This window comes from Syngnathus scovelli, chromosome 9, assembly GCF_024217435.2.
Source record: "Syngnathus scovelli strain Florida chromosome 9, RoL_Ssco_1.2, whole genome shotgun sequence".
Classification (NCBI taxonomy): Eukaryota; Metazoa; Chordata; class Actinopteri; order Syngnathiformes; family Syngnathidae; genus Syngnathus; species Syngnathus scovelli.
In genome coordinates, this window is record NC_090855.1 from 12,970,796 (window position 1) to 12,998,691 (window position 27,896).

Consider the following 27,896-nt stretch of genomic DNA (forward strand, 5'->3'; position numbering starts at 1 on the left):
GGAGAGATATTTATTTCCCCAATTTATTATAAAACAACAACGTACCACATTTGTTTTCCTTGAAGTGTACATCATTTCAACAGCCTCAGTAAAATCAAAACCCAAAATACACAGTATACTTCTTGCATAGTCATTTCGTATAAGAGAAAAACCTATGGTACATTCAGCAAATATGATACAAGCTGCTAGTGCTAAATTGTCATCATTTGGCCAATTCCAACATGGTACTCAGAGCAGAGATTATTACGTGAAGGCCCCCCCATCTAATAATACAATAAGAACGTTCAGAACATTTTCCAACCCGAGTGTCCATTTTGGTGCATTGAAATTCAATCCATGGCCTACCAAGCGCTGCTGTTTACTGCCAAAACAGAGTTTAGACTGAGCACCCTTCTGCAACTACACACACTAAAAAAGGGCTGCTGGCTGCTGTTTTTTTTGGGACTTGCGGCTCATTTCTTTAACAACCGCAACGCAATAAAATGTTCGGCGACACTGGTCACTTCGCAAAGGCAGTTAATGCTTCATGAGCTAACGCTAATAATGTAACGCAGTGCTAAAAAGCCACATACACTGCCTAGTGGGAACGCTGCCTGGTGGGAACGCTGCGCGGCGTCGCTAGGCGACATAACGCCACGCAGACTTTTTAAATGTTTTGTTTAAGGCTGTGTTTTTAGTGAGCATCTTGACTGGCTGCCAGGCAAAACATACTCACTCTCCCTATTCATTTTGCGTAAAATAGAGAGTCATTTTTGGTCATGCACTGCCTCATCTATAAATATACTGTCATCAACGGAAATGCTGTTATGGACTTACATGCTACCTAATCTGCAACGGTAGCAGCGCTGGGCCCCAGTTATTCCTCGGTGTACTTTGCCTGCTCCTGCAAATAGTGGTGGCCACTATTTGAGAAAGTACGTTATTTACTAGACTTTCCTACCTTGCTTTGACATTTTCCGTTGTTATTAGGACAATAATCGTCGACTTACATCTTGTTTGCGCTAACCAAACTGTCGCACTTGTTCTACATTCTACCTTGGCTTTCACGTCTACGTTTACGCTCCCGGTCTGGCCCAGCGCTGCTTTGCGTCTGAAAAAGGAATAAATAACAGTCAACACAAACAAAATCTCCATTACAAACAAAATCTCCATTATTAACAGCTTGTTGGCCGATCCTATTCCTAAAGACAAAAATGTCTGATACGGTAAGAAGCCTCCAGAAAATTCACAACCTCACACATGTTCAACTATTAGAATAAAGGATGTGCATTTCCGTTGTACTTTGGCAAATGAATAACACCATGCGGTGCTTTACAATGGCTTCCTAAGGCCTTTGTGTTTTTTTGGGGGTGGGGGGACTTGATTCGTTCAGCGGTGTATGTATATGGAAGAGCACTTTTTAGTAGGCAGCAAAAAGTGTCGATTGTGTTGCTTTTGTTTTTGGCACTTCTCTGCAAATACGCACTCAAAAGAGGTCTTTTTTTTGGTTCGTTCAAATCCTTTCTTTGCATAATCAAGGCAGCGCTACGCAACATTTCGCCAGGTAGCTTGACGCGATGCGCAACGTCACGTTCTGCAGCGAGGTCACGTGCAATTCAACATGAGGCCGCGCTAACTAACACGATGCTATGTGACAGTTTGCGGTGCCACATAATGCTCCGCAGCGCCACCTCGGAGCTGAGACAACCACACGCATCCCACAGCACTGGCCGCAAAAGTCATTTTCCTCCCCTTGTTCATCCTCCAGTAAATATCCAGGACCCGTCCGAGCGAAGGGAGGCTTGCTGACATTTCTCCAAAAGCCTCTTGCACTCCAAACCAGCACCAGTTAAAAAATAAAGTCTAAACAGAAAAAGAGACAAGCATTCATTCAAAGCTTCACTTCAAGCAATCGTAGTTACAGAGCACAATACCTCTCGAGAACAATTCAAACGCACAATTCTTGGGGAATTGTGCAGTGTCTCACCTTATGGCCAGCAGCTGACGTCTTAGGCAAAGTGGCTGCCCTCCAAGGAGAACTTGGACAAAGCCTCCTGCAGCCTGTGATGTTCCTCTTCAACAGTCTACGAGACACGAAGAGCATCTTGTGTCACAAACGCCACCTTGCATGTTTTTCTCCATTTTGCTTCTCTAGTCACCTGGAGCATCTTGATTTGCCGCTCTAGTCTGACGAGCCTCCGGCACACTTGCTCCATCCTCTGCGAGGGCAACACCAGTCTGGCCGTCTCCGAGGTGAGGCTCTCCGCGTCTCCTTTAGCGTCAACAACTTCCTTCTCCTCAGTCAGCGGGCCTTCTTCTAAGCAAGCCGAGGCTCAATTAACGGCAGGCAAGTGACGGTGCTCGAAATGTACACACTTTGGAAAGCATCAAACTTGTATCTGCGGACACCAACGACCACACCTGTTGATTGACAGCTGTCCATTTCATAGCTGGGCTCTTCACCATTTTCGCCGTCCTCCGACAGGCTGATGCTCCCGACCAGCAGCCTCTTCAGCAGCATGACTACGAGAACGGAAGGGGGGGGGGGGGCTCGTTAAGCGATGACATCACGGCCTGCGAGGGAGGACGGCGTTTTACCTTCATCCAGGGCGCTGGCGGCCATCTTCTCCTGTTCACTGTTGGAGTGTCCCAGGAGGTCGAAGCCTTTGTCAGACAGGAAGTCGATCAGAGAGTGGCGGGGATCGGACGACTTGTCGTCGCTGTCCTTATCGTGATCTGCACACGGACGCCGTTTTAGCCAGGAGGCAATGAACTAACAATGCTAATGAGGAAGCTTCTCACCCCCGCTGCTCTTCAAAGCGCCATTCTCCGTGGGGCTCTGAGGGGCGCTCAGCCTGACACACACACACAATGTGACACACAAATGAACACAATCACAAAAGGAGAAACACGTGACAACATAAGAGCAAAGCTTGCAATTGCTTCCCCCAATCCATAGCAAGGCAGAAAACGCGCACACACTCACCCAGAAGGACCGAAGGTGGCTCCGCTTCCAGGAGGGAGGGGGATCCTCATGGGAGCGCCACTTTTCTTCAGATCATCTACTGCTTGCTTGATCACGTTTGTCCATCTGCATGCACGCATGCACATTTTAGAACTTGCCTTAGACAAGAAGCATGAGCAGCCTCAAAAAGGTAACAAAAGAGACGATTAAGTCTTGATAAATGACAGCGAGCAACAATTTGTCGGCCCGTCAAGCGGCACTCACAGTTTCCTCTCGCCCACGGACTGCGCTACCAGCTCGTAGATCTGCGCACCGCTGTCCCAGGTGAAGATCACGTAGAAGGCCTTTAAATCTGGAAAATGAACCAAGCACCGTCACCAGGCTAGATTTTCCTGGTTTAGAAAATGTCCTGTTTATTTGCAAACATTCTCAAATGTGGTTGCTGTTTTCATTTGACCCAAAATGTGGTGATTGTTATTGCTTATTTTCTTGCTTCATCCGTGTGAGTGTGCGACTGACCTGTGGCCACCTCGCGCAGGAAGACTGAGTCGAGTTTGATGATGGGGCTGAGCATCTGCTTGCCCTCCTGCACAGCAATGATGCTCTTGCTCTGGCACTTGAGCACCATCTTGTCGTCCTGTCTCTGTAGCAGCACCAGCAGGTCGCCCAGCAGCACGCACTGCACCTCTGGTGGGGACACACCACCGCCACACCATCATGTGCTTTTCGCTCATGGGCCTTAGGTGAGACCCCCCCCTCCCCTGTGTGTTACTTACCCACAGCTTTCTCCTTGGTGACCTTCCAAGTGAGGGGGCCTTCATACAGCATCTTCTTTTGGGTCAAGTCGATGTTCTAATTAAAAAAATAAAAGAAGAATGAAAAAGAAAGCTGCAAGTAGTCACACAATAAATGGTTTCCATAGTTTTTCAGTTTTCATCATTTGCTGTTTTTCCCCATTGCGGCGTACCTTATATTCGGTATAGAGCTCGTTGCTGGGCTTGAGACCTGACGTGTCCAATCGCCGCTGGTAGTCCTTGAGGGTCTGCGAGAACAGAAGAAATTGGACTCCCTGCCAAACCGAATGAGCGAGTCAGTCAAGGTGGCGTTTCCTTTCTCACCAAAAGGTTCTCCATCACTTTGACCTCCTCGTTGACATGGTTCAGGATCTTTCGGCAGCACTCTGCGCTCTGCTGGATGCGCTCCTTCTCGCTGGGATCCTCTGCATATGATCGTTTCAAATTGACTCAAACTAACACAAATGCACACTTAAAGGAGACATAACCTGGAAAATCCACTTTTTTTGCTTTTATATCCATTTTATTGTACACTTGGAATCTCCAAGATTATAGAAAAGGGTAATCTATCCCTCCAAGTGTTGCAGAGATACTTTTATGATCTGTTTGAGGGCTATTTTTGACTCCGTTCAGTTTTCTCCATTTTCTTTTACGTATTTTTGTCTACCACGTCACATTTTTGGAGCGGGACCACCAAACAAGGTAATGGGTATGGCGAAACGGTTTTGCAAATCCGCCATTTTTATTATTCAAAGAGACTTTTGTGGTCCAAACAACTCAAGAATGCCAAAGTGGAGATGTTCCGTTGTTGGATGCATCAATCCACACAAATCATTGCATCGTCCCCCAGCATCAGAACCTCAAAGAAGTGCCTGGTCAAATTCAAGCAGTGTTCCCACATCTGTGGGCAAAGTCCTGCTTGTTCAAGGACGAGTGTTTCAGAAATCTTTTGTCAGTAAAGAGAAGGATTCACCGAAAGACTTTGTTTCGTTGATGGTTCAGTTCCTTCAATCTATGGAAACGACGGATTCAGTAAAGCAGTAAGCTCAAGATAATACAAAAATAATACACTGTATTTCACATTCATATTATTGCGTGTCTAAGATGCCCTCATTTTCATAGCATTAGCATCGGTCTTTGATTTTAGTTGTTTTTAATTATTGTGGGTGTATTTTGAGTAGTTCTATCAGATGAATTGCATCGGAGGTGCTGTTTTATTTTGGGGGAACACTATAATGTGCTGAATGCATTTGTTAGCTTCTCACTAACGCTAGCACTAGCATTAGCTTACTTCTTTTGACTACAGTGTTTGCTTACAAGACATGTTCATAAATATTGTGAGGGGATTTATTTTGTTAAGTGTTATGTATGGTTGTATGGACAAGTTTTCTGCCGTTGACATCTTTTAATCAATCAAAAAGTTTGCAGCGCCAGTAAACTCTACCTTGGCTAAAAAACTACAAATATGTCTGACTGGAAAGAGAGGCGCACATCTTCCGGCCTCGAGGAAGTGGGGTGTGAAGTATCACATTTGCATTCAAAGAGACCGCCAAAACGTCTTGCTCTGAGCCGCACCTCAGAACAAGTACAAGAGAGGGACCTGTGATGCTATCAAAACGAGAAATTCAGACAAGAGCATCACTGTTCCACTTTATATAAACCACAACTGAATGAGAAAAACGGAAGAATTTATAAACGTGATATGTAAGGTTCGAGTAACTTGAATTAAGGCTTAAGTAAAAGTGTTTTACTCTGTATAACTGCACAGTAATAATACAAGTTTTTGCATGCTGATTCCATGTTGACGTCAATGGCACTTTGGCCACTAGAGAGCAGTGAAGAAGCAGATATAATACACTTTGACAGGGTGTAAATAGTATCTGCCTGCGAGTACGTATTGTTCCATTTCCAGTCAAAGTGTCTTTCTGCAACATTTATATGTTCAAATAAGCTAGCAGACTTTCATACAATGATGTGATTTGTTAAAATATACGACAAGTAATTCAGTAGTTTGAAAAGACACCTGTGTTCTTGGCAATGTTTTCCAGTAGCAGCGGATACTTGGTGAGCCTCTGCATCTCGATGGGAATGATGTCCTTCAGCTGCAGCCGCCGACATTGCGGCTTGCTCTCCGCCTCCTGTCGTCACATTAGCGTGCTTTAGTCTTACCGCCAAGATGGCCATCGTTACTCAAGTGCGCCCACCTGAATGAAGGCGTTGAAACGAGCCTCCTTCTTCTGCCTGCTCTTGATCTGGTCCAGAGCCCACGATTGGTGACTGCAGAAGCGGGCTGTCAGCTTCTGGAACCATTCCCCTTCTGTGCCCTCAAACTGAAAGGCATAGAAATCAATGAAATTTAAAAAAATATGCAAAACAGTCAAATGTACAATCAAATTCTGCTTCGGCACGAAAAAATGTTGGACATGTCTAGTGGAAAAAATACCCACTCTAGAAACGCGTATATATTATCAACCAGGAATATAAAACAATTATATACTGTCTATCGAAAAACATAGTCCTCCAATATTTGAGCCCTATTTGATCGACGACGGCTGGATGCAAAATTAAATAAAAGATTGGAGGGAGGGCCCAAAATAAAAAGCAAGTTCTTACTCTGTTGAGGACGGTCGTGCTGATGGATTTGACGATAAAGTTGTCCTCCTGACGAAGTTTCTTTAGGTTCTCATAGAAGTGATCTGGACAGACGGGACGGAACGCTTTATTGCCACCTTTTACTTCTTCTACTTCCTCTCCAAATGCACTCCCAACAAACGCTCACAGTGCATTTCGATAATCTCATCCAGGTTGGGGAAGATGGCGGCCAGCTCGGTGGAGCTGAGGAGCTCCTCTCGCTCTAGAGGCTTGGAGAAGATCATCTGGAGGACGCTCAGCATGCGCACGTGGGCGTGCTCCGTGGCGAACAACTCTACAGGGAAGAAATGAATCCAGAAATGGGAAATATGGGAAAAAAATAAGCGGCTCCCCAAACCAGGTTTGTGTCCCGTTCTCACCGTTGATGACCTCCTGCCTCTTGGTCTCCTTCTTGCTGAGGCCGGAGAGTGCTTCTGGCAAGGCCAGCTCCCTCCAGTTGGGAGGATCCTGCTCAAACTCCAGCAGGCGCGGCTCCATCTCCTCGGGCTGAGGGGCGGGGCTGGCAGGCGACGAGCTCGAGCCATCCGAAACAGCCGTCGACGCTCCTTCGCTGCTGGTACAAAAACTTAATGAAAGTCACATAATGTCAGTACGCTCGTCAACTGCCCCTTCTCCATGTTCAATTGACAAAACTAAATCTAGAATTTATGATTGATAAATTCATACAAAATTTTTACAGAACATTTAAGCTATAAATGCTGTCATACATGCTAAATCATAGTTTAGCATTGTGGGCGGAGCAAATGAATGATACTTATTTAAACGCAGGTTCGTGTCCATCCCTGCTGTGCACTCTTACAAATGGGGGCCAGCGGACGGCGGCTGCAGGTCCACGTCGCTACGAGAGCGCAACTGTTTGGCCCGGGATGAGCCGCGGCGCCGTGACAGCTGGCGGTGCACGCGAGCACTCTCGCTACGTGCCACCTTCTTACTGCCGGTGCAAGGTGAGAGGGGGAGGGAGGCAGGGGACGCAAGTGAACAGGGAGGGTATAAGACGGGGAACGATGACAGTAAAATGTGGACGGGAGAAAGAAAATACAGGAAAAGAGTTCAGAGACAGCAGAAAAGTGATGTAGTGGACAGACGCAAGTAACGACAGAGAAACGAAAAACAGGCATGTTAGAAAATGACACGTTCAGTCCAGGTTTCATATTGGCCAATGAAACTCATGCTTTGCCAACTGACTGTCAAACTTTCATCGATCCATCACAGAATGTTCATTAAAAAAACTCAACGTGCATAATTCCCTTTTCTTCTTTTCATCCTATGACTGCACAAAGGATCAGAAAAGTTAAAACAGGAAAAAACGCTTTTTTCTTACAAGAACAATTTCATTATTCTCTTTTCATCCCATGATTCCTCAACTATCTATCTGTCCATCCATTTTCTATACTGCTTGTCCCCACGATAGTTGCGGGCGTGCTGGAGCCTATCCCAGCAGTCATTGGGCAGTAGGCGGGGGACACCCTGAACCGGTTGCCAGCCAATCGCAGGGCACACAGAATTCCTAAACTAATATTTCTGAAATATTCAGAAAAGTAAAACAGGAAAAAAACGCTTTTTTCTTACAAGAACAATTTCATTATTCTCTTTTCATCCCATGATTCCTCAACTATCTATCTGTCCATCCATTTTCTATAGCACTTGTCCCCACGATGGTTGCGGGCGTGCTGGAGCCTATCCCAGCAGTCATCGGGGGACACCCTGAACCGGTTGCCAGCCAATCGCAGGGCACACAGAATTCCTAAACTAATATTTCTGAAATATTTTAAGAATTATGACCTCCTTGTTTAACTATCACCTTTTGATACCGAAAATCGAAAACATTTTATTTAAAAAAATATCAGATATTTGAGGGATGCTTTTTTTTTTTTTTTTTTAAATCTCAATGCTTTTCAATGGATATGTTTAAGCTAATACCCCAATCTTGTTGAGTGGCAATTTAGTTCCACAGAGCATGCAAAATGCAAGTGCAAAAAAAAAAACTTTACATCAATGAGCCAGTTGGATCCAACAGTCAAGTTAATTCCAGGAAAACAATACTTAACTTGTGCTACTCTGTGTGTGTGTGCGTGTGTGTGTGTGTATGTGCATGCATGTGTAGCAGTGTCCGTGAAGGTGCCCACCTTGTCTTGCGCCTGTGAAAACACGGGACAGCACAAGGTTAACACCTAAGCTATGCACACTTGCAACTCTGAGACTTTTAGCTGCAAACACGGCTTGCTGGCGCCACACGCAAATGCACACGTGACAGACGAGCGTCGACGGAGCTGCGCGCGCCAAGATGTGCAGACAAAAGAGGCAGGCGACGACACAAAAATTATTTTCATACTTTGCCTCTTATAGAAATAACGTACGGCTGAAAAGCAGCATTATTTTGACTGGTGGCCAAATTTTCCCATATCGTCATGCGGGCTTGAATGTAAAAAGATGGATTTGATTTGACTTGACAAGTTGCACTATACGAGGAGCAAGAAACAAACATCTGCGCCTGAAATCAAATCATCCCTAATTTGAGTCAAAACTGAGAACCAAATTGCTGACACAATAACAATAATTAATTCAATTTATATAGCACTTTTCAAGGACCCAAAGACGCTTAACAAAGAGACTTCTGCACTAAATCGCCAACGATGCTAAGAAGGCAACAAAAGTGCTGGTTCAAACATTAGGACAAGACAAGAGGAATGAAAAAAGGAGAGAAAAGGTTGCAAGGGACACCAATGCGAGCTTGGCTTTTTCGACAGCGGAAGGGAGGCGGGGCGACGTGGCACAAAGCGAGCACACAGCAGGGACGAGACATCGTCGGCCCGAGGACCGCCGCTCATTGCTTGACTTTGGCTGACGACAGACGCCGGTTGAATTTGCCTCGCGTCCTCACCAGTCCTTCTCCGGGTTGTCCTCCGCGGGAGCGTCGCCCACCAAGAAGGGCTCCCCGACACTCAGCGAGCACCCTGGCCCCACGGGGGACACGTCTGCCCATTCCGACAAGTTGAGCGGCTCCAGACGATTGCTGGAGAGGCCTGGAACAAGTTTGGGATCCTGAGCTACACGCTGCTTCACCAAAGCGGCCACACGCACGTACCATCAGAGTGCAGGGCCTCGTGGCTGTTGCTCAGGCTGGCATTGTTGCCCGACCCGTCCGTGATCTCCACCAAAGGAAGAGGGCCGGAGCCGCCGCCTCCGGAGCCTGACTTCCTGCCGGGGAAGGGGGGCGCGGTCGAGTCAACAAAGGATCCTCGGGCAGGTGTTGGACCTTTACGCTCCTGACTCCCTTTCTCCCTGTCCGCTAGAAAACAGCAGAAGAGGGCCAAGTTGGGATATTTGAACGAGGTGGTGGGTAAACACAAAACCACCCACATGCACTCTGTTTAGTATAAATGGGTACACCGGATTGGGGGGGCGTGGTTCGGTTAGTCCGGTCGGGGGGTACGCAACTAAACCTACAACCAAGCAAGCAAGCACTCAAGAGTACAAAACCTCCTTGTGTGATTGGGACATGCAAACGTGCCTGGGTGCGTGGGGGTCATTAGTAGGGTTCTGTGTCTAAAGTGCTAAACGGGGGTTCACTGTTCACAAATAAGGCGGTGCAGTGGAAAGGAAGCGAGCGCTCGGACGACTTGTACCTTCGGCTTCTGTTTTAGGTTTGACCTCAGCTGGAACAGGAGAGAAACGGTCATTGACAGATCGGAACGGTCGGCGAGTGGGGCCACAAGCCGAATCGCTATTACATACGGTTGCCGGCGATCCAGCTTGGGATCCCTGGGAAGCCGCCCCTGGGCTTGGTCTTGGTGGACTCGTCCTTCTTGTTCTGAGGAAGGAGGATGCCATATGAAGGAAGTGCAGGGTCACGAAAACAATACCGTCCACTCGCTTTTACCTTGACCAGCTTACTGCGGAAGAAGCCCCCTCGGGACTTCTTGCTGTCCACTGCCCTGGTTTTTACTCCAAGGTGCTTCATGAAGTAGGCCACTGCCGAAAAGATGGACTGGCTACAAAACAGACATTGAAAGCAGTCAACATCAGATCCGGATGGATGGATGGACTCATCTCATTTGGCAAATTTGTGCCATTTGCCAAGGTGGCAGCCATCTATTTATCTTATCTTATCTTATTTATCTATTTATTATACTTACGCCTTCTTTGAAATATAGAATCTATTTTAGTCTGATTTGAAGATATGCTCTTTACAATTTTGGATTATTTTGCCGAAAGCATGTCACACGTGTTTGTCTGGTTTGAATCGCAAAACAAGTCACGAGAGGAGAAAGTCTCCTTTGTGTGCGCACATCTGCTCATTGTGTCATTGGATCACTGGGCGCTGATGACGTTCCTCAAAAACGGGGCAGGGGGAGTCAAATGAGCAGGAGACAAAATTATGAACTGGAGGAGAAATTGGGTGTGGTCATGAACACTAAAGTCACTTTTGTCTGGCAGAGAATGTCGCATGAATGAACACAGCTAACAAGCAATGACTTGTTTAAGCTTCACTTTGACCTCATCCAAGTTTAAGACCACCATGCAAATCATCCGTCCAAAGACAATAATCAAGTTCCTGAGAAACATGTTCAACTCACCATTTCTCTTCATCCAAGACGATGGTTGGTCTGAAAAGAGAAGGAAATGCCGACGATCAATGAGGAAATAAGTACTTTTTTTTTTCTTTTTTTTTTTAAAGCAGACTGACTTCTTTCTTTTAAGTAGCATGTTTGCGCTCTCGTGCGCGACTGTTTACGAGCAACAAATTGTGCCTTTTGGGACGGTGGAACCTAAAGCGACTGCGTTTGTTGTGATCCAAATTAAAGCCAACCGTCGTGTTGTTTTGTTCAAAAATCAAGCTATTTAACATATTCTAATTTCAAAACAAAGAAAAAAAGGAACAAAAAAAAATACACAAAAAAGTGAGCAACGCATGCAAAGCTGCACTGTAATCTGAATGCAAAAAAGTAACTTCAAAGTCAGCTAAATTTTCAGTCAATCAAAAGTTGAGTGAAGTCGATGTGTCCTGCGTGCTGCAAGCTCGGAATGCTGCGGCGTGAGCGCAAAGGCTATTAAAGCATTTTTGTCCATCTGATGCATCTGATGGGATGGGGGGGGGGGGGGGGGGGGGCGCGTGCAAACGTGCCAGCCAATACAGACGCACTTGTTACATGAGACAATTTGATTGTTGATTGGAAGAGAAAGAGTGCCATCCCTAACTTGGCAAGATGTTAATATGGCCGGGTGCCCAAGTATGATGAGGTGGGCCATCCATGTATTTGTTTTTGTTTTTTTTTGTTACAAAGACAAATTAGGACCATATCAAAGGAATCAAACAAACAAATGACACTACAAATTTGTTTTATGTTTTTGAGAAAAAAGTGACATATCTATGCCCTGATATCGTTCCTTCACTTTTTCAGATTTGATCCCTTTTGAGCATAATGCCGGTTTGCAAAGGGTTAGTTTCATGTTTTTGAGAAAAAAGTGACATATCTATGCCCTGATATCATTCCTTCACTTTTTCAGATTTATCCCTTTTGAGCGTAATGCCGGTTTGCTAAGGGTGAGCAGCCATCGCTGGCTCCCAGCTGGCTGCATGCCAGCTCTAGAGCCTTCCTGCCAGCGTGGCACCGCTCGCGGCCCATTCCACTCCCCAAACAGTCTTAAATCCGCTGTTAACACATCTCATAACGCTAATCATGTGACCTGCTTATTGTGGTGCAAAAGTTTCAGAGATTAAGGCAAAGTCTGGACTTTAGCTTGTGGCTTTGAGCTGTTTGTTTTAAAAATGAAAGCAGGCTTGTTTGTACAAATCAGAACCCCACGAGCAAGTGCCATTTTTTGCTTTGACTTGCAAGCACAGACTTGGGGGTGGTGAACGCGACTCAACTATGTCGGCAGAAAGTGAACAATTTGATAAAAAAAAAAAAAACGCTTAACCTAATGCCAATTAGTATCTATGTTGTAGTGCTACAACCCTTTCAGTAACGTACTGAACAGGAAAAGAGCAACAACACGAGTGGTGTAACGAAAACTAATAGTCTTTGTCCTCTGCTAAGACTAATTAATTTTAGTGCCGTACTGATGAGATGAGAGGAGTTGAGATGTCTCAACAAACAGTGATATGTCCATTGGTATTATACTGCCCTCAGATGGCTGAGGTGGGTACAATAGAAAGAGCAGCAGCCATTAACTTAGTATTAAAACACAACATCCATCCATCCATTTTCTGAACCACTTAGTCCCCACGGGGGTCGCGGGTGTGCTGGACCCTATCCCAGCCGTCAACGGGCAGTAGGCGGGGGACACCCTGAACCAGTTGCCAGCCAATCGCAGGGCACACAGAGACAAACAACCATTTGCATTCGCACTCACACCTAGGGACAATTGGGGAGTGCCCAATCGGCCTACCAAGCATGCTTTTGGGATGTGGGAGAAAACCCACGCGGGCCCGGGGAGAACATACAAACTCCACACAGGGAGGGCCAGAGGTGGAATCGAACCCACACCCTGTGAGGCAGACGTGCTACCCAGTGCGCCACTGAGCCGCCTAAAACACAACATGAGGTGCATAAATATATAGAATTAAAAATAAAGTACAACATTAGGCAGTGCTAACACCCCACTTCCCCCCATTAAAATTCACATCACATTTTTGGGGGTTTGTTTTTTGGAGGAAAAGGTCTGGACGGATTGGAGGGACACTCACTGCGTCTCGGACATTTTATCCAGCAGGTTCTCGGCGACCGACTTCTCCTTCATCTCCATGGGGATGCGGTCGGTGGGGTAGTGGCTCTCCACGTCAATCAGCTCTGTCTCGTTGGGCGTCATCCCCATCTTGCGCTTTTTGCGGAAGTCCTCCAGCTGCTTGGCCACCTCACCCGCCTGCTCCAGTTGGACCTCGTCGGCATAGCGTCTTAGGATGTCTTCTGACAGCATGTCCGGGCGCGTCCGGTCTGGTGGTGGTGGGGCGAGGTCACGTCACATGTGATATGCGCCGCAAAAAACAAAATTTGCACAAAGGAGTGCTGCTCACCCAGTTCGGTGGCTATGCGGGGTGGTACTGCGACTCTGAGGATCTGCAATGACAACAAAGCTGACAGTGACTCCATATCACCACAAGGGGACGCTTCAACACTACAAATGACCTTCCAGCTGTTACTAGGTGAAGGTTGAGGTCCAATCGGGAGAAGAATGGAAAGTAGGGGGAAAAAAGTGACAAATGGGTTTTCTCACGGGCTGAACAGGAAGTTGACAGGTCACAGGAGAATATTTGCTTTTTAATAGCGAGAATCTATACAGTGGTACCTTCATTTATAAATTACGTTTGTGATTAAGTGCTTAAATCAGCTTCTCCATTATCCATTGAGATTAATTGCACAAAGCACCATTAATTTATTCCTCCCCTCCATAAAAAAAAAAAAAGGTTTTTGCTATTTGTTTTGATGGAGAAAATGAACTCCATGTTGTATGAATCAGCAAAATAAAAAGACTGGCTTGGTTGTAAATGGTAAAAAGCAATGTCAAATTATCAACTGTAAAATTCTTTTTAAAACAGTAGTCCTAATATTTTTTTATTTGGGGGATTTTTTTCTAACTTTGAACAAGTAAAAGAAAAAAACGGTTCAACATTTATCAAATTGTACATCTGGTAGCTTTTGTTCATGTTACTAGTTAACAAAATGTTTTTATTTTGTATTTTTGTTTTTTTCATTTTTGTTCACTACAGTGACCTTGTATGTGACGAGAGCTCAGGATTCCTTTCCCACTTACCGCGCCCTTGTCCAAGAAGGTGTTGTGGAACTCCACAAACTGCTTCTTGGTTTCTTTGGCATTGAGATTCTTCAGGAGGTCGGCGTGGAGGTAACAAAGCTGAGAGAGCACACGCACAGACGATCTTAGCAACTCAAAACACGGTGATGATGACTCATGGAAGTACACAGAGACAATTGCATGAACACGAGTCATGATGACAAAGCCTTCGATGAACACACGTGTTCACGTTAGCCGCTGTGAGAAAGGGGAAGCGGCCCGGATGTGGGAACTCTTGGGTAGAAAACCGTCAAAACAGTTCGCCTTCGTACCATCCGCTACAATCGAGCGTGGCCTATTTCCGCTCTAATAGATAAGTGCGTTGTCACGGCAACTGCCGGAGTTCGCTATCGCTGGATGGCGGCTGGTAAATTTCATTTGAATTGCATGTAACATTTGTGAATTGGTGCCAAGAATATTTAAAATATCTGATGTAAAATTGAGTTGACCATAAGTGAAAGTGAGCGAGCAGTGAGCCCGCCGGCGTCTCACCAGCGGCGCCGGGTCAAACTGGAGGATGACGTGCTGCATGAAGACCAGCAGGTGGGCGGGGCGCTCCTTCAGCATTTCGATGCTGCTGAATAAGCAGCGCTCGTCCACCACGTCGTTCAGGTCGTTCTCAAAGTCCTCGTCCTCGGCCCCGATGATGTTCATGGCTGTGCCCGAGCCCCAAACGCGCCCTGCATTCCACAAACACACACACACACAGACACACACACGCACGCACGCACGTACACACACGCACACACACACACACACACACACACACACACACACACACACACACACACACACACACACACACATCTTAGCATGGATTTGGAGGGTGAGTTGGCTGTAATTTTTGCTACATCGGTGCCAGTTTGCTACTTGAGCTACGTTGAGCATGGACTTCCAAACTACTTATGTGATGTGTCCCCCCCCCCTGTTCCATTTGGCATGTTTAATAAAAATAAATGCATATCCCCAGAAGAGAGCTCATTAAGTTCTTCTCAGGACACATTTTCGCTTTTAGCTGACTGCATGATGACTTGTCTTCCATCTGACTTTTGGGTGGAACGAGGCTATAATGGAGGCTTTCCGCACAGCGCGGGTCTTATTTATATGTAATTGGCCTCCGTGTTTCAGACAGCAACGTGCTTTAAAATAGGAGCCAGCCTGACGCATTGACCTCCTCCAAACACAGCCTCTTTTATTCGGCAGCCGCCAAAACACAGAGGAGCAAAGAAAACCGGCTCCTTAGGGGAAACCGAGTGGTCTCATTACGGTCGACTCACTTCCTTGGTGGAATTATCTCATTTTAATTGCACGCCGGGGTCATCGCTCGGTGTGGTTAGACGATACGCGTGGGCCGCCGGCACGGGCGAAACGCGCCTTTTGTGGTAAGGTCGAGAGACTGTGGGCCGAGTACACGCTTGCCTTCATGAATGACTTCCTGAGTCGTTCCAGTTCATTAAGAAGCGCTCGTTGTGTAAGAGAATTGTGTTGCCGGAACACTGACTAATAAGGGAGGGTCAATGTGGAGGGGAAGTGGAGGGGCCACTGTAGTAAAAGTTACAAAACAGTAAAAATAGTTGCTAAATTAAACAGTAAACAGTCAAAATGCAGAGCAAGGTGCTTCCATATCCAAAAATGTCAAAACTGGCATTGTGAAAGCAGCCCGTTTCACAATTTCACCAACATCTTTGCAAAGGGCAGCTCATCATCACGCAAGGTTTAAACGTCGCTTGCTTTCAACATTGACTTCCAGCTGATGATTGTGTAAGTGAGAGCTTTGTGTTAAAGTTAAAGTCCCAATGATCGTCACCCACACATCTGGGTGTGGTGAAATTTGTCCTCTGCATTTAACCCATCCCCGTGTGATTTTGATCCATCCCCTGTGGGAGAGGGGAGCATTGAGCAGCAGCGGTGCCACGCTCGGAAATCATTTGGTGATCTAACCCCCCAATTCCAACCCTTAATGCTGAGTGCCAAGCAGGGAGGCAATGGGTCCCATTTTTATAGTCTTTGGTATGACCCGGGCGGGGTTTGAACCCACAACCTTCCAGTCTCAGGGCGGACACTCTACCACTAGTCCACTGAGCTGGTTGCTGGAAGCCTGACGAACAAGCAAGGGAAGGTGAGGCAGACCAAAAGGAAACAACAATAACAGAGGTTTGGAGCACAGGCATAAGTCGATGCCTCTCTACATCTGCAAATGGTTGGAAATTGTGTCTGATTAGATGTGGACAGAAATTCATAAGAGTGATTTTTTTTCATAGCATAGATGTACATGTGTACAATAGAAGTCCTCCAATGAAAGCAATGGCTATGATGATCGGTGTTTCTGAAATTCATTCAGCGACAATCTCCCAATGGAGTTCTACGAGAAAAGAAGGTGTTGACGTGTGAATTGTTGCTGGGCGACCGGGAGAACCGACGAGTGTTTGGGGGTCAAGGTGAGTTCTTTGCAACAAAGCTCTTTGAGCCAAGGCGAAACCGAGCCATTGAGCGAGCAAGCAAGCGAGCGAGGGGAAGAATGCAGCCATTCATTCACGGTCACTTGCGGTGGGCTGCGGGTCGTTTTGGAGTCGCGCACATAAGGAGGGTTAACCAAACCAAATGCCGCCTGCGCTGCGCTACCAAGGCCACAAAAATAACGCCACACAGACGGACAGTGCACGACTCTCTCAGGACACGTACATGATGCGGGTCGGATTTCCAAAGAAGCACAAAAAACACACCGCCCGAGTCCATCCTTCTTCCTTTTGGCTGTCGTTGAATCAAAGTTTGACAACTGGACCGCTCGCTGCCTGCCAAACGAGTGTGACTCAAGTCGTGACATAGTGTGAAGCTCAAGTCGGCCAGGGAGGTCAAAAGGGGATTGAGTGGGGAATGTTGGGGGAATTTAGTCTCGTTAGCTTAGCATAGTTAGCATGCTCGAGCCCTTCGAATGTTACAAAGAGGTGGCGGCGGGGGAAGGCGTGGTTTCGGTGCTCTCCCACCCGACACATTCCAGCTCTTACCAAGTGTCAGGTGGCATCAATCTAATGATAGCCATCGAGCGTGCGTGCTTGCGTGTGTGTGTGTGTGAGAGAGAGTTAAGACTCGCCACATATGTGGAAGGGGGCCATTCCGATGTGATTGTGGGGAGCCTGTGTGCGTGCGTGCGTGCGTGCGTGCGTGCGTGTGTGTGCATGTGGTTTTTACAGCAGCATTCCTCGGCCCTCCAGGCTGCGGTCCAACACTACTTAGGATGCCATAGAACACAAGCTATACAAATTAACTGGCCATCTTGAAATTTTGACAAATTCTACTACGATTGTGAAATCTGGATTTATAATATCAATTTAGTGAAGGGGCACTTTGCCAGGTACAGTGGTGCCTTGAGGTCCCCGTGACCCAACTGAGGTCCCCGTGACCCAAATAACGGGTTTTGGGTTTTTCAAGATATGAGCAGTCATGTATGGCAGTTTTAACAGAAAGAGAACAACTTTTCAAACATAACATGTAGTAAACCGTTGACATGCTAATATAAATATGGTACGAATGCTAATAATATAAAAGAAACATTATTTTAGTTTTACATCTCAATGGCTGAAATCCAATTTGATATGCAAAACAATTCAACAAACTGAGTCAATGTTGAGTGAAACCAAGCCGCGTCAATCTCGGGGCAGCTGAAAAAAATGACCATTCCTTTTGCATCAAATCAGAATGGCGCCCTTTGACGGACTCCAAGGTCCACCTGGACAAGTCAGGTCATCATCTTACAGACACTCACAATGGAGCCCAATTTCGGTCCTCTTGTGCTCAACCAAAAATAGACCTTTGGCGGTCGCGGCGGCTAACGGCTGCCGCGTACTCGCCGCGCTCATCCAGCCGCACTGGCTCATTAGCCGCTGCTGAGGGGATTCCCAACTGCAAACAGATATGAGACTTAGAGAGAGAGAGAGAAGAGCACTCACAGAGTGCAAGGTGGTGAGGCACGCAGACAGGAAGTGGGTGTAATTTCCTCAGGAAGCGATCAGAGCCATTTCCTCACAGCGCCATCAGACGGAAGAAAGGGAAAGCCAGACAGAAGGAATGGAAGGGGGGGGGGGGGTATAAGATGATAAGTATGAGAGCTGGCCTCTACGCTGACATGAGGAAGCGGCACAGGAAATTGACACAGCAACAAAACCTGCTGAGCAACAATAGGACAAGAGTGTCTGGCTTCAAGCCGCAAAAAATAAAAATAAAATAGCAGCGTTAAGCTTCAATATATTGTGATTGCACCTCCATGACAGTAGAAGGCAATGGTGCTTTAATAGAGATCAGAGTAGAAAAAGTGTTATTCAACAGATACCGTATTGGCCCGAATATAAGCCCACCCTGGTTATAAGACGACCCCCCCTCTTTTTCAAGACTTAAATTTGAAAAAAAGACTTTTTGAGTCAAGTTTGAAAAAAGACTTTTTGAACACCAAATGTAATTTCTATACAGAAAATAATTACAGTACATCTGAAACACATGATTATAACAATATATTCGAGAGAAAAAGCATGTTATTTTGCCTCATTCAAATCATGCAAAAACTGTCTATTACGTCCTAATATCGGAACATTTAAATATGTAAACTAAAGCGCAATCACATTTGTAAATGAATGGCTTCTGGTTTTTGAAATGTAAATAAACCAATCTACTGTGATAAAACAACACAATTGCAATAACTGCATTAACAATCAAAGTGAAGTCTAACTGTAGTCTTGAAACAAATCAGAATAAGGAAAAACATTGCAATAAAAAATGCAAACTGCTACCGCTATTGTTGGGGAGCCTGAGGACTGTATAGGGGTTTTCTCGGATGGTTATGCTCTTTTCGCCCCCGGGTGTCGGTCAGAACACAGGAGGGAAGACGTGGTTCAGTTTTGATAGCTTTACTGAATTCTTGGCAAAAAACTAAAAAAAAAAAAAACGCAGGTTATCCCTCCCTCTATGACTTTTTTCCCTCCAGAATCTTTGTGGCAAAAAAAAAAAAAGCTCATAGGCGCATACAGGCAAACTGGAAAAAGGGTATTGTGTGAAAGTGTGTGCGTGGTTTGTGGGGTGTGTGTGTGTGGTTCTGCAACAGACAGAATTACAGCACGTAAATAAACACTCAACTTCTAACGTCGCACAACACTCGTAGACGGCACACATTACATAACTAACTGTGCGAAATAACCATAAATGAAATACTCTCGGCAACACACCAAACATAAGTCATCGAGACAACAACATACATTTGCTGGCAACCGTTAGTCGGCGTGCTGCTGTGTAACGGCTACTCGTACGATGTGAGAAAAATTTAAAGGAGTGGGCCGGAGCTGTCAATCAAACGGCACGCACACGAAGCAAACCGCGATCGGACAAACGGCACAACAGTGGACAGTAGTAACAATGAAATGTATATACTCACTTTGTGTCAAGGACGTATACACGATCACAGCAACATACTCAGTCGATACCTGCAACCTTTAACTTACCGCTGCGCACAAGCTCTAACAATCGCGATAAGCTGAGGTAACTCACGCGAGACTTAAGGCGCAGTGACGTAACTTCACTTTAAAGATATTTGGCGCCATCTCGTGTTGTGAATGGTTATAATGTCTCGACCCCAAATGTAAGACGACCCCTACTTTTTCTGTCTTATTTCAATGCAAAAAACATCGTCTTATATTCAAGCCAATACGGTATTTATTTCTGGTTTTCTTTCATGTTGCTAAGAATTCAATATTGTGCAGAGGAGTATTAATAACAATTTTATAGACAACTGAGAACATTTATAGTCGCAGCAGAGAGTTGGGGGTGGTGAGGGCTAAATTATTTTCTTCTTCCTAAGAAGTACACAAAAGAGAAAATAATTGAGAAGCATTGTTGTATACTGTATTCTTTTTTTACTGCCTTTCAGGACCTTTAGCGCATTTTTTTTTCCACAGCTTTTGGGACGAACGCTACCCCCCACAGCTCTCATAGACTAAACACAGAGAGGGGGAGAGAGAGGGAGGAAAGCGAGGGTGGGGGTGCGGGTCGTTGCAGACCAGGGACAACACAAAAATCAGGAGGAAAACAACAAGGCAGATGAGGTCAAGTGCAGGAAAAAGAATCACCTGAAAATGTTTGCGTGGGGGTGGGCGTAGAGGAAGGAAGCACGTGAACATGAACAATGTCCTCTCTTCACAAACACACTAAACGCTTCCACCGGGGAACAAATGCTTTTTGGCTGCAGTTGGCAGAGGTGACGTAAGCTAACACCTCAGTGAAAACACACTGCTGCCTCTGAGTGTGTTAGTGTGTGTGAGTGTGTGTGAGTGTGTGTGTGTGTGTGTGTGTGTGTGTGTTTGTGTGTGTGTGTGTGTGTGTGTGCGTGTGTGTGCGTGTGTGTGTCTGTATGTGCGTGTGTGTTTTCCTGTTCAGCATGCTGTTACATAAGAGCAGCAGGGTCGTTTTATGCACCCATTACGTGACAGGTACAGTGAGTGGCACCTTGAGATACGAGCCATTGTTGTTTTTTTGCCTTTGTCGTCAACTATTTTTTTTCAAAAGACGGATCAAGATTTTTTTCTTCCCTTAATGTTGTGATTTCAAATATCTTTACTGTCTCGCTACGGCAATTTCACAAAGTTCTTCCAAACAAGTGTTATTTCACACAAAATGAAAAATGGCGGCTTCGGCTGGCTGGAAACAAAAGCTCACTCGTCCAAGTGGCGGCCGGGCAATTTAAAAGTAACGTGCTCACGTTGAGTTGGAAAAAGTGAGGGGCAACACAAAACATCTTTCACAAGTGCAGCTGCTTCCTGCCTCGTGTGCCTTGGCTCAGTGAACGCGCCAGCGGCAACGGCAGCGCCGTGTTCTGCGGCAGCGTTCTTTTGCCACAAGTCGGGGAAACATTTGGAGCTCTGAGAAACAAAAAGTTGGAAATTTTTCAAAAAGATTGTGGAGGGAAAAAAGTCATAGAGGGAGGGATAACCTGCTTCTGGATATGCCCCCCCGCCCCCGACAAACACCAGCCAACGTCCATTCGTCTGTGCGCATGCGCGCCGCTGCACACAAAGGGCAAAGCTATCACAGAAATCTCACCGCCGCTTCGACAGCCTGTAAAAAACAAAGCGCCGCCCGGACGGCCGCTGTGGCGCTGGCGGGACATTACATTAGGGAAACCTGGCCAGTCCAATCAATGTTAATAGGCAGAGAACGCAATTAATTCTGGATTAATGATTTTTACGGTCATTTTCTTTTCTTTTTCTTCTTCCATCCAGAGAACATTTCATTCTTCCACAACCCCCACTGCAGCTACATGGAGGTCACTGGCTCCATGGAAACATTTGATAGGCCAGGAGCCATCGACTGGCACCGATTGGCACTTCCCTTGCTCTAACTGCTTCCGTGTGTGCGTGTAGGCCTAATTGCTGAGGCCAAACACAGACACTATGAGTGAGTCATTTATTTATAAGTCTGGCTAGTGTGTCTGGATTTCCTTTGCTTTTACATAGCGCCCATGTACAAACCATTTTTGCCACCAAGGATGTTATATGGCTACGCTAAACTCACACCAATTTGAAAGATTTTGCAGCGCGTTGTGTCGGGGGGAATATATGTTGGTATTGTAATGAATGGCTTTCCCTCTTCTGGGCTAGGGTTTACATAATAGAACGGATTCAGATCAAGGATTTTCAACATTTCCAACATTGCCACATTCAAAAATTTCATGTTTTTACGTTACAAATTTGCGCAAAATGTCACAAAATTTTGCTTTTTCCTATTCTAATTTCTACATTTCTTCACCAATTCAACTCGTTCCAACTTCAAAATGTTCATCTTTTGCCTACCGATTCCAAAACTTCCAACTTACTAAAAAATGTCACCTTTTCAACTTTAAATTTCCTGCAGAATTTTGCAAAATTTAATTTTTCCCTTCTAATTTTTACATTTCTTGATTGATTCAACAAAACCAACTTTAAACTGTTCATCTAATGCCTACCAATTCCAAAACTTTCCACTTGACAAAAAATTCACATTTTCAAAGTTAAAATTCCCACAGAATTTTGCAAAATTTGGATTTCCCCCTTTAAATGTCTACATTTCTCTATCGATTCAACCTGTTCCAACTTTAAACTGTTCATCTTATGCCTACCGTAATTTTCGGACTATGAGTCGAGTTTTTTTTCATAGTTTGGGTGGGGGGGCGACTTATATATGTTTTTTTCACAAATGTTTACTTGATCATTAAGACATCACTTACTTACAAGTATAGTTGACCACTTCCCATGTTATTTTTAGTATAGTTGATCACTTCACATGCTTTTATATCTTTATCTTGAACATATTCAAAACATAAAAAATAGAGAAAACATCAAATAAAGCAATTAACACTTTAAAGTACCATATCCAAGTCCACAGTCTGCTGTATGTACACTTGCTCCATTTTTGCTCCTCTTATATTTATTATTATTATTTATTATTATTTGTTTATTTATCATTTATTCAACACTCTTATTTATTCATTGTTTGTGCCTTCTTGGTTTTTTTTGTGTTGCTTGTGTTGGAATTGGGGGGTTAGATCACCAAATGATTCCCGAGCGCGGCACCGCTGCTGCTCACTGCTCCCCTCTCCCCCATATGCTCCCTACATATGCATATGTATCTCACCGAGGGATAGTGGGAACGTAATTTCAATCTCTTTGTGTGTCTTGGTATATGAAAAAGCAGACTTTGACTTTGATAAAAGAACCAAATAAACAAAACACAAAACTACATCTGAAAAAAAATTATATTTTCAGACGAAACTGGATGAGGGTGCTCTAAATTTCACCGTTGGCCGTGACTCATCAACTGGGTGGGCTTAAGAAAAATGGCACCAAAAAGAAACTCACATTTTGCAGGTTACAAACTTCAAGTTGTAAAATATGCAGCTGAAAACAGTAATCGAGCAGCAGAAAGAAAGTTTGGAGAACCGTGATGTACCAATGGATTACTATTTCAAGTGACGTCAGTGGCACAGCGCGGCGCGGCGGTTGTTTACATAAAGGACAAAAGTACGTAAGGACTGCCGGCATCATTAGCGGTGATCATTTCTAAGTGACATGGAGGACAAAGAGTTTGAAGGAATTAAGGATTTGGAGTGACATAGAAGGTTTGAAAAACTATTATGGCTTTTACGCACGCCCGGTCCTACTCTACTGAGTCGGGGGCCGGCGCTCGGCCGAGCGGCTGTCCGCGAACGGTGCATGGGGCTCGGACATGGCCATTACGCACGCCTGGTCCTATGCCATGGAGCTCTCGTGTCTGGAAGTCCACGCCGCCACACGCTTGGAAGTTTGTTTTGTTTAATAAAGAGCCGTTTACCAAACCCACGTCTACCCTTGTACTTTGTTAACGCAACAGTATAGTTATATACTAGATCTGTGGAATAAAGACAAGGCTGACGTCAGGGCGCACGCGCGGCGATGTTAACAAAGGACGAGGAATTTGATCGATGGATTTAATGGATTTAAAGTGCACGGATGGTTTGATAATATTATCGGCTTATATTATAGTTATTTGAAATATAGTTTATCTATCGTTATATGAGCCTGTAGAATATTTTGAAGCGCAAGCGCCCTCAGCCGCGCGCACCCATTGTTAACAAAGAACGATCGATGGATTTAATGAATTGGAGTGACACCGATGGTTTTATAAACATGTTATTCATGTAATAGTTGTCCTTAATCACTCTATATGTTACGTCAGGCCCGTTCTCAGCTCAGTGGCCTAGCAGTAGAGTGTCCGCCCTGAGACTGGAAGGTTGTGGGTTCAAACCCCGGCCGGGTCATACCAAAGACAATAAAAATGGGACCCACTGCCTCCCTGCTTGGCACTCAGCATTAAGGGTTGGAATTGGGGGGTTAGATCACCAAATGATTCCCGAGCGCGGCGACGCTGCTCCTCACTGCTCCCCTCTCCCCCAGGGGATGGATTAAAATCACATGGGGATGGGTTAAATGCAGAGGACAAATTTCACCACACCCAGATGTGTGTGTGACGATGATCATTGGGACTTTGACTTTGGACTTTGACTTTGTTTGTGTTTGTCACGTTAGCATACCTATCGTTTAGCCTGTTGTTGCTATTTAATGAATTGGCGTGACACCGATGGTTTTATAAACATGTTATTCATGTAATAGTTGTCCTTAATCACTCTATATGTTACGTCAGGCCCGTTCTCAGCTCTTTGTTTGTGTTTGTCACGTTAGCATACCTATCGTTTAGCCTGTTGTTGCTATCGTTTAGCCTGTTGTTACTCGTGCATGACTGTTTTTGGTGTGGGATTTTGTCGAATAAATTGCCCCCCAAAATGCGACTTATACTCCGGAGCGACTTATATATGGTTCACTTTTTGGGGCATTTCATGGCTGGAGCGACTTATACTCCGGAGCGACTTATAGTCCGGAAAATACGGTACCTATTCCAAAACTTCCTACGATTCACAAATTACACATTTTTTACTTTAAAATTCCCGGAGAATTTTGCAAAATTTCACATAATTTCGGTTTTCCCTTCTAATTTCTACAGTTTTCAATCGATTCAACCCATTCAAACTTTAAACTGACCTATATTGAACCGGAAGAGCCCTAAATTGAACCGGAAGTGCTCCAAATCAAACAGGAAGTGCCTCAAACAAACCGAGAGTGCCTTACATAGAACCAGAAGTGCCCCAAACAAACCAGAAGTGGCCTGAATCAAGCCGGTTTCAACTTTAGGATTCCAAAGTATGGGTTACTAAACTAGATGTAGTTTTCATTTCGTTCATAATTCCAATAGTTTTGGCACTACTTTTAACTAACGTTTTATACTTTTTGTCCGATTCAACCGGTTTCAACTTTAGAATTCCAAAGTGAGGGGTACTAACCTGTAGTTTTCGTTTCATTCCATATTTTAACTCTTTTTTTGACGTTTTTTTTTTTTTACCCAAAATTTCACTTTTTTCACCATTCATTCTCTATGGGGCATTCAATCTCTGCTCTCACTTCTGCATTTATTGTCCGATTTAACTTCGCTGTCATTTGACATCATTCTGTAGCATTCCCCAAGTATTTGTTCAGCTTTTTCGCCTTCACATGCAATTTCTGTTGCATTTTCTAGTCTTTTATAAAAGTCAGAGCATCTTAAGTGAAAAGATATTATTGACATAAAAACACACACACACAACTCAGCCATTAGGAGGCAGTATAACATTTCAGTCAACAATATTGCTTTGTCTTTCACTACCACTGTAAGTGACTCTGCCTACATATATGCATCCATCCACCATCCATCAATCTATTCATCCATCCATCCATCCATCCATCCATCCATCCATCCATCCATCCATCCATCCATCCATCCATCCATCCATCCATTTTCTGATTTTGCTTATCCTCACGAGGGTGCATCGCTTTTAAAACTTCAACTATTGATGCAAACCATTTGTAAAGCGTTTTGCATTGTTGACTGGCTTTCAACTATGCTAACTTTGCTAAGGCATAACCAAGTTTTCAACAGCCATCCTTGGACTTTAGTTTTTTTCTAGGCCTCCCATGAATGACTTCATTCTCGCACGCTCGCTTGGCATCTCGCTTCAGCTCCCCCTAACTGGCCGCCGCAAGACTCTGCATGACAGCAGGGGGAGTAAGTCTTTCCATTTTCTGGCTTTTCCAGAGCACTAAGTGAGACGGATGGGTGACGATCCTGGCCAAGCAACGCGGATGAAACCAGGGAAGTCGTTTGTGCTGACCTCTCATCTTCTTGATAGAGAAACCACTAAACTGATATTCATTCATCAAGCGTGAAATTAAACAAGCAGGTGATAACTATATTGATCTGCTTCCTATTTATTTAAGGTATAATTTTATTGTCGACCACTAGATGACAGCACACTATTTTGTTTGACTACAACATTTTTGTGTAAGCTCTCTCTCAAACTGCTACATGTGTAGAAATGTGTTTGTATTATTAGCTCATCTGCTAATGCTCAGAGTCAGCTCGTGAGAACATCACCCCCGAAGTCCCCCACCAACAATTCCGCGACTGCTGTTTATCCTCACGGCGGCCCAAGTTTTATGACATGGCAGAGGTACCGAAGTGGGACAAAACAGCCAACATTCCTTTAAAAGGAAGAGAAGGAGGCCTTTACGCTGCACACAAGCCGTCACTTGTTGAGCCAGCAGCCAGGGGGTGCCACCAACTTGCTTCACCTCGAATCTCTGACAGGAAGTTGCTACGCCCGCCATCAGCTGCAAGCAGCATTGCGGGGGGCGCAAAATTAGCAAAATGCTCAATGATGAAGCAAAGCGTGGACTGACTAACTGTCCTTATTGAGACCAATTATGTGCTCACTGACGCTTCCTGAGAGGACACACACGCGCACGCACACACACGCAAAAATCAGCAATCAATATTATGCAGACGCTCCTTATTGATCTCGTCTGCATCTTTAACTAGGCTATGCAAGGTAGCCATTTTGTTTCTGGGTCGTACTTAAAGTATGATGAAGAACAATTAGCAAACGTTTGTTGGGCTCAATGAGCATTTCAGGGGTTCAAACCTTTAGGACTTTTCAATAAAAATTCAATTCAGGCTTTACTGGGGGGGTTGACAGGCAGGAAACTAAGAACATTTAAGTTCCATATTCATTTAGAATACTCTAAACATTTTTTAAATTGAAATTTGTTATATTTGCTGAATATAATGATAAAATCAATAATATAAACAATGTAAGAAAACGCTCTGGCCGCATTTAGCCCACCGTTTGCAGGTTTCATATCCTTTGTCATGTGCCACAGTGGGGCAGGCATACTGATGGCCTGGCTGTCACACTACAAATAATAAATGATCAACAAGACAATTCTCCCAATGAGCTGTCAGTCCCAAACTCCAGCAACTCTGTGAATTCCGATGATTTTTCGGAGACCTAAATGCAACACGTCCTTTGATCAACGACACCAGAACACAAACGCCTCCTAGCACAAATTCCCACATGTGACAATCCCAATACTTCGTGCTTTGAAGCTTGAAAGGTGTCATCAAAACGAACCGTTTTATTAAATTGTTTATATTTACAAAACAGAGTCGCACATAAGGCGGTGTAGCCCGGCGAAAGCCCCCGGTCGGCGCAGCGTTATAGTGCTGGGGGATTTGTCAGAAGGGGGGGGGACACACCTTCGTGGTCACCTTTTCCCAGCATTTTTTAAAAAAGGTCCAACAAACATCTCGCCGATGGTTATGTTTAAAAGCTTTACTCACCCGAAAAGAGGGAGAAAACGTCCGTCCGAGCGCCTAAATCGTGTTTCGTGTAGGGAAAAAGTTGTCGTGTGTCATCAAGTGAAGTGAAGTGAGCAAAGGTGGGGGCTGGACGGGGGGAGGGCGGTAAAAAAATTAAAAAACATTGTACGCGGAAGTACACGAATACTTACTCACTCACTGAAACCGTTAGTAAATTATAGTCATATGAATATTGTATTATATAACACCACATTACACCGGAGAGTTTTTGATGCCTCACGAAAAAGTTTGTTTTATTTTAAAAACACTGTAAAATGAGTCGCTTCCGCATTGTGTCACACACTAAATATTCCCTCTCTGACTGAACACTGTTAAAAAAACAAAAACATTTTTGAATAACCATTCTAGGTGTTTTTCAACTACCAATGGAAATTATGATATACAAAACTGTCGCTATTATGTGTTTTATGGCT

General features: G+C 44.8%; 1 protein-coding gene across 8 annotated transcripts; it reads right to left on the bottom strand.

The window, feature by feature from the left end:
- Window positions 1-9: 9 nt before the first annotated feature.
- arhgef1 (Rho guanine nucleotide exchange factor (GEF) 1) lies at window positions 10-27,604 on the bottom strand. 8 transcript variants are annotated; one of them, XM_049731452.1, is made up of 29 exons: window positions 27,445-27,604; window positions 14,677-14,864; window positions 14,146-14,244; window positions 13,409-13,451; window positions 13,082-13,328; window positions 10,968-10,997; window positions 10,271-10,382; window positions 10,126-10,201; window positions 10,017-10,046; window positions 9,476-9,679; window positions 9,272-9,413; window positions 7,190-7,321; window positions 6,750-6,940; window positions 6,518-6,664; window positions 6,352-6,434; window positions 5,943-6,068; window positions 5,762-5,876; window positions 4,063-4,163; window positions 3,912-3,986; window positions 3,721-3,796; window positions 3,464-3,631; window positions 3,209-3,296; window positions 2,966-3,070; window positions 2,782-2,834; window positions 2,578-2,715; window positions 2,401-2,502; window positions 2,139-2,296; window positions 1,967-2,063; window positions 10-1,842 (listed from the first exon to the last, which is right to left on the bottom strand). In XM_049731452.1, the coding sequence occupies exons 2-28, from the start codon at window positions 14,836-14,838 to the stop codon at window positions 1,989-1,991; spliced, it is 3,078 nt and encodes a 1,025-aa protein (XP_049587409.1). In that variant the 5' UTR covers window positions 14,839-14,864; window positions 27,445-27,604; the 3' UTR covers window positions 10-1,842; window positions 1,967-1,988. The 8 variants fall into 8 exon arrangements, with proteins under 8 accessions (XP_049587409.1, XP_049587407.1, XP_049587406.1 ...); XM_049731450.1 differs by having other exon boundaries at window positions 6,750-6,943; XM_049731449.1 differs by having other exon boundaries at window positions 2,139-2,293; window positions 6,750-6,955.
- Between the last annotated feature and the right edge of the window lie 292 nt (window positions 27,605-27,896).